The following is a 10482-nucleotide window of genomic DNA, read 5'->3' as shown; positions in this document are numbered from 1 at the left end:
TGCAAAAACACTCATATAAGACTTTCAACTTTATATGCGTATTTGATTTTTTGATTATTCTTTTTCTCAAATAAATAAACAATGTTACGTTTAATGAGACATCAAATAAACTTTCTTATTTAAATATATCTGGATTTTTATTTTGCATCCCAGCTTTTGCTAACGTAGTCACAATTTCACTGTTCTAACTTGAACCAACCAATTATTGACTGGAGGGGAGGCGTGAGCTATCTTCAGTGTTCAAAGGGGGCGAGTGCTAAAAGGTTGAGAACCGCTGATTTAATGCATACGAAATAAGTCGGAAATTTACTAAACGCAACAGCAAGTGACAGAAAGTGGGTATTATTCCGATCACGGGTTATAATATAAAATTTGACGTTATCAAATAAATAGAATGTCAAATTTTTTGCTTTAAAATTTTGGTGCATAATTACAGCTACATTTGAAGTAACTTATTAAATTCTTTTATTATCATTGATTAATAAATAAATAAACAATTTATAAAAAAATTCAATAACATATTTTTTTGTTATTTTATTCACTTTGGCGGAACACTAAACACAAGTATCCCTTAACTGTGTCAACAAAGAGGTTAGCTTTGTACATTGTCAAAATTTATCGTAAAATAACATAAACTTATCATGAAATTTCTAACTCCAATATAAAATTAGTTGTGAAAACAACTGTTTGTATATACTCTATAAAAAACTTCAAAATGCAAAAATTCGACAAAATAACAGCAAAAAATTCAACAAACTGACAGTAAACAAACCAAAACGTCAGAAATTGTACTTAAAATATATGAAAACATCCCCAATCGTCTTTCTTTGTACCTATCTCTTTACAATGCACCGCCACCAACAGGCGGCAGCTGGTTTGTCATTAGTTTCATGCGTGGAAGAAAATGATGCTAGATAAAAAGTATGTGTTTTATCTCTCCAGATATTAATGATGCACGGGTAAAGACTCGTGGACTCAACTGTAATTTAGATGTGTACTGTGTACTGTGCATATACATTTCATGTTATTTCAATTATAACGGAGTTTATCTGTAAGTATACCATATTTTATTAATTTTTACCATATCCTCCGCTACCCTACTAAGCGAAAAGGGGGTATTTGCAATTTTTATTTTTCGGATACTTATTTATATATTGTCTCATATATGAATGAGTTCAAAGATTCTATATATTTTTCTATTACTGTATGGTCCAATTCATTATGAGGTACATATATAGTTTCACAGTTTCTATGTGGGTTTGGAGCATGTATGAAGGTGTATTTAATGACTAAACAGTAGTACCTCATTTTTTTATAAAATGTAGATACCCCCTTTTCGCTTAGTAGGGCAGTCCGGCTAACCCGGATTTTCGATATCCCGGATCGGCCGCGGTCCAGATTAATCCGAGTTATCGAGATTCCACTGTATCATAATAAAAGTCATTACAGATGATAAAAGTTTATTGGCTCAGTTAATAGTTTTACAGTAATTTTTAGAACTAGACACTATATATTTTCTACATTATTTATAAAAAAACGTACATAAAAATTAAAATACAAACCTACTTACAAAATGAAAACTACATACAACACTATCTATTAAAATTTAATATACCTGTTCAGTGATTATCAAAACCTTATATTTAATTAGTACCAGCAAGGTATCAAAACTATAAAAAATAATCTTGGGTTTGATTAATTGAATCTGTTTATGAAGCAGCTTACAAAATAGATATGTATGTATCTAGAACTAGAGTACTAATTTATCCAAAGAGCAAACTGTTAATGTTGTTAAACATTGCCTGCATACCCGTAGGAGCGTTTTCTGACCTAGGACGACGTGCTTCGTCGACTTTTAAAGTCTCCAGTCTGTCAAAGTATGGTTGGTGCTCCTCGAGTTTTTTTAAATATAGTTCTGAAACAATATATATATGTACTTAATTCTTGGAATATACTTTTATAAGAAACAGGTTAGATTAGACCTTTATAAAAAAATGTAGGTAGGGACCATAGCCTAGTATTATGTAAAATAAGAATCATCATGAAATACTTCAAGAAAGCCCCATAGTTTAGAGAGGAAGTGAAGATAAAATGTGAGGAAAAGAAGAAAGATTTTTAACAATACAGAACAAAACAAACACAACAAATATACAACCACTATAAACGAATCAGAGACGAAACGAATACGTCAGTCAAATAAAAAGGGGCAACTGGGAGAGCTTCTCAAAACACAAAAATAAATATGGAGAATTATCAGAGGACAAAGAACGAGATGAATGAACTAATGGAAACGAAACACTTTCAGAAGGAAACATGCGCAGACTACTTTCGATCTCTACTTGCTAAAGGTGACTAAGTATAATGAACCCCGAAGAATGAAGTGACGACAAACGAAGAAATGAACATTGAAAAAGGAGACGTAATGGAAGCATTAAGTAAATTAAAAAATCGAAAATCCCCAGGAGATGACACAATATCGAATGAACTCCTAAAGTACGGAGGCCAATCCATAAAATAATAGAACAAAACAGAATACCACAAGAATGGAGATCAAGCATCCTAATACCTCTTTTCAAAAAGGGAGAAAAATCAGACATGTAGAATTACAGAGGAATTAATTTATTAAACACAACACTAAAATTAACGACTAAAGTGATCAAACAAACTGAATAAAATTATAACATTAGCAGAAGAGTAACAAGGTTTTAGGTTTGGAAGATCATGCATCGACGCTATATTTATAACGAGGCAGGTTCAAGGGAAATCATTAGAATATAACAAACCGGCATATTTATGTTTCGTGGACCTTAAGAAAGCATTCGACAGGGTAAAATTAAAGGACGTTCCATTTATTGGTTAGGATGCAGCTCAAAACAACTATTTAGAGCTACTGGCTAATAAATTAAAATAGCTATGATGATTGCCAACCTCCATAGCGGAGATGGCATCTGAAGAAGAAATAATCTATTTATTTAAGGAATAATTAAAACGATCGAAAATATCTACCAGAACAACACAATAAAAGTAAAAGTAGGTGAAGAACTAACTGACACAATTGAAGCCGGCAATGGGATAATACAGGAAGACTCCCTGAGTCCTCTATTGTTCAACGTGATCAGTGATCATGGATGAAATAAAAAAAGGAAGAACTAAAAAATGATACCCAATTGGGAGAAAAACAACTAAAAATCTGCTATGCAGACGATGAATACTAATCTCTTAAAGTGGAGATGATTATACAAGGAGTAACACAAATACAGGTCATAAATATAATCGCATATTCTGGGACGAAAAATAGTTCGATTGAATCTAACTTACCTTAGTACAAATGTGCACATAAAAAAAGTTACAGCCCTTTGAAGTTACAAAATGAAAATGGTTTTTTTCCAATATATCGAAAACTATTAAAGATTTTTTATTGAAAATGGACATGTGGCATTCTTATGGTAGTAGCATCTTAAGAAAAAATTATAGTAAAATTTGGACACCCCATAAAAATTTTATAACAGCAGATCCAATAAGATGTAAATTGGAGCTGGAAGGTCAGATAATAGAACAAGTGATGGAGTTTAAATACCTAGGCATCACACTATCTAGCTACGGAAGGCTCGAAACAGAAGTGGAAGATCAAGCGAATAGAGCAAACAGAGCCGCAGGTTGCCTGAATGACACAATATGGAGAAATAAAAATATCGGAAAAGAAATTAAAGGCAGAATTTACAAAACAGTCATCCGACCAATAATGACATACGCGGCAGAAACACGACCCGACACAGAGAGGACAAAAAGATGGCTCGAAACAGCGGAGATGAAAACCCTTCGAAAAATCGGTGGCAAGACTCTATGGGACAGAGCTAGAAGTACAGATATACTACGGAGATGCAAGGTGGATAACATTAATAACTGGTTAAAAAACAGAAGAATAGAATGGAATGACCACATAAGCCGAATGCCAACAAATAGGGTAGTCAGGACAGCGAGAGACGGTTCCCCAATAGGAAGACGATCAGTGGGAAGACCACGAAAACGATGGAACGACAACTTACTAGAGGCACATTGAAAAAACAGACAGAGTCATGTCTATACAAAAAGAAGAAGAGAAGAAGATAAACATTTTATGGGGTTTTTGTTCCTTTAAACCCCCCCAAACTTTTGTGCACGTTCCAATTACATTATTATTGTAGTACCATTAGTTAAACATGCTGTTTTTAAGACTTTTTTCCTCTTAGTACTTTTTCGAAAAGTCAGTTTTTATCGAGATATTTTGAATATTTGTCAAATCCACTACATATTTGTATATGGTTAAGTACGATTATGGTTAAGTACATCCCATAGAATTTTTATGTAAACATATTAAAAAAATAAGCCTAAACTCGATAAAAACTGCCTTATCAAAAAAATACTAAGGGGCAAAAAAGTTTTAAGAATATTGAATTTAACTAATGGTACCACAATAATAATTTAATTGAGACGTACACAAAAGTTTGGGGGGGGGTTTAAGGGAACAAAACCCTCATAAAATTTTTATGGGGTAGCAAAAATTTCACTATAATTTTTCTTTAAGATGTTCCTGCCATAAGAGTGTTTCTACTTCTCCAGAAAAAATCTCCAATAGTTTTCGATATCTTCGAAAAAATCGATTTTCATTTTGTAACTTCAAAGGGCTGTAATTTTTTTATGTGCATATTTGTACTAAGGTAAGTTAGGTTCATTCGAACTATTTTTGATTCCAGAATATGTGATATAATTTATGACCTGTATTTTTGTTACACCCTGTATAATAATCATCTCCGCCTTATATATAAAATATAATATAATCATATCTTATATAATAATATAACCGCCAGAAAATTTAACATGTTAATTTCCCCACAAAAGACAAAATACATTGTTATATCAGCAAATCTACTAATTAGTCCAGAAAGCCACTGCGCATCCGCTAGGAAAAATATTCCGATTCGGATTTTTTGCACAATCTTACTCAAAAAGGACCCCCCTTAACAAATTTGCATGTTGCCAGGTCCAAAAGTGGATCAAAACTTTTTTAAACGTTTTTTTTGTTTTTTCCTAAAATTATTTTTTTGCATTAAACAAAGTTTTTTTTAAGTTTTTTGGATCATTTCAAACAGAAAAGGTCTTTAGTGACTTTTCTCTAAAGCTGATAGTTTTTGACATATAAGCGATTAAAAATTTAAAAATTGCGAAATCGGCCATTTTTAACCCTCAGAAACTATGTGAAAAACTGAAAATTTCGATGTTACCAATGTAAGAGGGTATTTTTTGAACATCTATTGATGAAATCCCGAAGAGTTTTTTGCAATACAATATCGAAAACCCCTTTGTTTTTTAATTGCCAATCAAGCGGGCGCTTGATTGGCAACCGTTGCATGTATATGTATTATGTGGCATGCGTAAATATAATGTACGGAAATATGTATATTTCGATTCAATTTTGTTTTCACCATCTTGCTTGAAAATATCCCCTCTTAACAAATTTGTATGTTGCCAGGATAAAAAAATAAAAAATTTTTTAAACGTTTGTTTTTTGTTTTTTCCTAAAACTAATTTTTTTGCATCGGACACATTTTTTTAGGTTTATTGGATCATTCCAAATAGAAAAGACCTTAAGTGATTTTTCTGTAAATGTGATAGTTTTCGAGATATAAGCGATTGAAATTTTAAACATTGCAAAATCGGCCATTTTTAACCATTAAAACTATGTGAAACATCAAAAATTTCAATGATACCAAGGTACGTAGATATTCTAAGAATATCGATTGATGAAATCCCGAAGAGCAATCCCGATGCAATACAATATCGAACACCCCTTTGTTTTTTAATTGCTAATCAAGCGGGAGCCAGAGCCTATTTTGCTTTAAATCAGGCCAGAGGCACTACTTAATTTTCGGGCCCCTAACAAAAATTTATATAAATAGTTATAATAATAATAACTTTTTTAAATGTATTAATTCATTAATAGAAATATAGTTGCACCGAAAATTTAAATTTTTAAAATTGCAATTTTTAATTAATAAAATTTTTAATATTTGATATATATTGCCATAAATAAAATGTATATTTCAATAATTAAAAACTGTTTGAAGTGCAAAAACTACCGTGGAGTTTGTCTATACTGTGTACAGCATATAAAGTCCTCACGTAAGTATCTAGCAGAACCACTAAACTAAACTAGCAGAAGAACTATCTAAACCACTAGCAGAAAATATTATTGGAGAGTTTCAGACGAGGAAGATCGACAATGGACCAAATATTTACAGTCAAGCAGGTCTTTAGCAAATCATGGGTACACGGCATTGATGTTCACAACGTGTTTGTAGACTTCAAACAGGCATACGACTTGATCGAAAGGAAGAGAATATACCTACTTTGGCTGAATTCGCAATACCACACAAGCTAATTAGGCTCATTAAAGGCACAATGGATGAAACTCAGGCATGTGTATGAGCACAAAACCACCTGACAGACTTTTTTAAAATCTCGCAGCGATTGAAGCAAGGAGATGGGCTGGTCTTAACATTGTTTAACCTGGCACTGGAGTATGCGGTTAGGCAAATGCAGACTAGACGAGGAAACCTACTGACCAACAGAACCGTTCAACTGGCCGCTTATGCCGATGATATTAATATTATGAGTAGAACATCAACAGGAGCATAAGAAACATACGCAGAGTTAAAAACGCAAACAAAAAGGCTAGGTTTGGATATTAACACAGAAAAAAACAAAAATAATGATATAGACGAGAAGAAATATAGTCCCACAAAATATTATACATAAAGATGATATTGAAACGGTTGGAAAATTTGCATACCTGGGAGTAGAAATATATATGCCGATGAATTAGAAGATAGAGAAATACGAAGGAGAATAACACAGGCAAACAGAGCTTATTTTGCCCTCTCCCACATATTTCGGTTTAAAAGTGTCCACCGAAATACAAGGATAAGAATCTATAAAACCTTAATTCGACCAATAGCATGCTATGGCAGTGAAGCATGGGTCTTGAAAGAAACATCCAAAAACAAACTCGATACATTCGAAGGTAAAGTACTGAGGAGAAAACTAGGACCTGTGAATTCGATACAACAACCAGATTTATCAATTTTATAAGGAAACACCCCTGTCAAACTTCATCAGGATACAAAGATTGCAATGGGCCGGACATGTGATAAGAATGGGAGAGGTTAGGCTACCAAAAAGAGCACTGAACGCTTGGATGCGGAAAAGAGACCGGTTGGAAAGCAAAGAAAGCGCTGGGAAGACACAGCAAGCAGCGATGCACAAGGATGTTTAGGGGTCCATGTATGGAGGGGAGCAGCGACAGATAAACAAGGCTGTAGGCGAGAAATAAAGGAGGCTAAGGCTCAATTTGGGCTGTAGTGCCGTAGAAGAAGAAGAACAGTATGGGAGGATGAACTTCTTTTTTGCACACTGTTGTGGGTTGTAAAATATGATAATATTGCATCTTTTTGTGCCAGCCGTTCCTGTTTTCTTGATTTTTGTTTTTTTTTTCGTTTTTCACTGCCACTTAAATGTTTGTAACTCATGATCATGTTAATAACGAAACGATTACTTAGTTAAGAAAAATAAGGGTTCAAAGAAAGTTAATAAAACGATTAGGTACTTATTAGTGAATAGATTAGTTGAGCTAACTTAAAAAGAACAGGATTGAAAACTAATACTGCTTGTATCAATACTTTATCTTTGCAAAAAACGGCATCAAACATCAAACTATATATTAAATTTAAAAGTACATTTTGAATAAATATTGTGACAAATACGTGACTAGACCTCTTGTAAATCGTACCTCTTGTTAATCCTTCGGAGGGGTGTTTATTATTTTTAAAATACCGACAAGGCAATCTACCTACTCTTATTGCAGTTTTATGATAAGAATGGTTTATGGTTTATGAATATAACTCTAAACTAATTTGTTATTATTATTTATCATTTCCTGTTCGTAAAATTAAATAATTTTGAAAATTTAATTTATTTTTTTCAATAAAAATATTCTTTTGGTGATCTTTTCGGGCCCCATTAAAATGCGGGCCCGAGGCAGGGGCTTCATGGGCCTAGTGGTAAAATAGACCCTGGCGGGAGCGACACTATTTTCAACCGTTGCATGTGTATAATATACCCGTTTGTTTTTTAATTGCTAGTATACAACATGTATACAACATGTATACAACATGTATACAACATTGTATGTAATATGCGTAAATATATGTGCGGAAAAATATTCTGATTCAATTTTTTTTCGCCATCTTGCTTAAAAAGTTCCCTATTAACAAATTTGCATGTTGCCAGGGTCAAAAATGTGTCAAAAAAAATTTTTTCTACAAGCGTGCAAAAATGTCTACTTTCGCACACGCATTTTAGTTTAGAAAGTTTCACTTTTCCGCACGCGTGTTACTTTTCCGCACGCGGTTTTTACTTTTCCGCACGCGTGTTAATTTAGACATGTTAATATGGTCTTAAAGTAATTATAATACATGCAATAAACTAATATTTAGATGTTATTTACTAATTTATTTCAAATATATCTTATTGTGTTCCTGTTTTAATGAAATTAACGCGACAAATCGATGAAATAAAATTATTTTGACATAATATTCGAAAGTCAAATCGGTAGACAATAAAAGTCGTTTTGAATCATCGTCATGGAAACCAAGATCGTCGTCATGCTAACTAATTATATTGAAAGTTTGGTTTTAACAACCTTGTCAAAGAATTAATTTGTGTATGTATTTTCATATTAATTAAATTAATTGATTAAGATTTGGTAATAAAGACTCTTAGAAAAAATATTGTTCCTAACTCTTGCAGAAAGTCTCTTTTCCGCACTCGACTGCTTGCCGAACTCCCACTTCGCGTCGTTCGGCAAACTGCAGTCGCGTGCGGAAAATAATGACTTTCTGCACTTGTTAGGAAAATAACTATTTTCTACGAGCGTGCAAAAATGTCTACTTTCGCGCACGCATTTTAGTTTAGAAAGTTTCACTTTTCCGCACGTGGTTTTTACTTTTCCGCACGCGTGTTAATTTAGATATGTTAATATCTTCTTCTTCTTCTACGGCACTACAGCCCAAATTGAGCCTTGGCCTCCTTTATTTTTTGCCTCCACCCTTTCTGTCTCTGGCTGCTCTTCTCCATACACGGACTCCTAAAAGGGCTTGTGCGTCGCTGTTTACTGTGTCTTCCCAGCGCTTTCGTGGCTTTCCAACCGGTGTGAGGGAAAACGGAATCTTCAGAAGTCGATACAACAACGAGCTTTATCAACTTTATAAGGAAACGCCCCTGTCAGACTTATCTTAGAATACAAAGATTGCAATGGGTCGGACATTTGATAAGAATGGGAGAGGATAGGCTACCAAAACGAGCACTGAATGCTAGAATGCAAGGAAAGGTATGTTAATATGGCCTTAAAGTAATTATAATACATGCAATAAACTAATATTTAGATATTATTTACTAATTTATTTCAAATATATCTTATTGTGTTCCTGTTTTACTCCCCCTTCGCGTCGTTCGGCAAACTGCAGTCGCGTGCGGAAAAGAATGACTTTCTGCACTTGTTAGGAAAATAACTATTAAACAATTTTTTTAAACTTAAAATGTTCTCCGGTTACATATTATGTAAGCGCCCGCTTGATTGGCAATTAAAAAACAAAGGGGTTTTTGATATTGTATTGCAAAAAACTCTTCGGGATTTCATCAATCGATGTTCAAAGAGTATCTCTTACCTTGGCAACATCGAAATTTTCAGTTTTTCACATAGTTTCCGAGGGTTAAAAATGGCCGATTTCGCAATTTTTAAATTTTTAATCGCCTATATGTCAAAAACTATCAACTTTAGAGAAAAAAGTCACCAAAGACCTTTTCTGTTTGAAATGATCCAAAAAACCTAAAAAAAACTTTGTTCGATGCAAAAAAATAATTTTAGGAAAAAACAAAAAAAAAAACGTTTAAAAAAATTTTGACCCACTTTTGGACCTGGAAACATGCAAATTTGTTAAAAGAGGTCCTTTTTGAGTAAGATTGTGCAAAAAATCCGAATCGGAACATTTTTCCTAGAGGATGCACAGTGGATTTCTGGACTAAATAAGATGTAATGTAAGTAAATTAAAGCTAGAGGGTCAGATACTAGAACAAGTTGTGATGGAGTTTAAATATCTAGACATCACACTATCCAGCTACTAGCTACGGAAAGCTCGAAACAGAATTGGAAGATCAAGTGAATAGAGCAAACAGAGCCGCAGGTTGTTTGAATTAAACAATATGGAGAAATAAAGATATAGAAAACGAAATGAAAGGCAGAATTTACAAAACAGTCATCAGACCAATGACCAATGCTATGCGGCCGAAACACGACCTGACAGAAAGGACAAAAGAATGATAGACACAGCAAAGATGAAAACCCTTCAAAAAAATCTATGGTAAGACTCTATGGGACAGAGCTATAAG

General features: G+C 33.4%; 1 protein-coding gene across 1 annotated transcript in view; it reads right to left on the bottom strand.

Annotated features, from left to right (window-relative positions):
• Nucleotides 1-1443: 1443 nt before the first annotated feature.
• The window catches only part of LOC126880119 (alpha-tocopherol transfer protein-like), a 59943-nt gene continuing 50904 nt past the window's right edge, over nt 1444-10482 (bottom strand). The window contains exon 6 of the mRNA XM_050643818.1: nt 1444-1915. Coding sequence (XP_050499775.1) covers nt 1764-1915 — 152 coding nt within the window. The 3' untranslated portion in view covers nt 1444-1763. The remainder of the gene's footprint in view (nt 1916-10482) is intronic.

This window comes from Diabrotica virgifera, chromosome 2 (assembly GCF_917563875.1).
Source record: "Diabrotica virgifera virgifera chromosome 2, PGI_DIABVI_V3a".
In the NCBI taxonomy this organism is placed as follows: domain Eukaryota; kingdom Metazoa; phylum Arthropoda; class Insecta; order Coleoptera; family Chrysomelidae; genus Diabrotica; species Diabrotica virgifera.
Note: the sequence above shows the minus strand (reverse complement) of the source record. Positions and strands in the feature narration are given on the sequence as shown.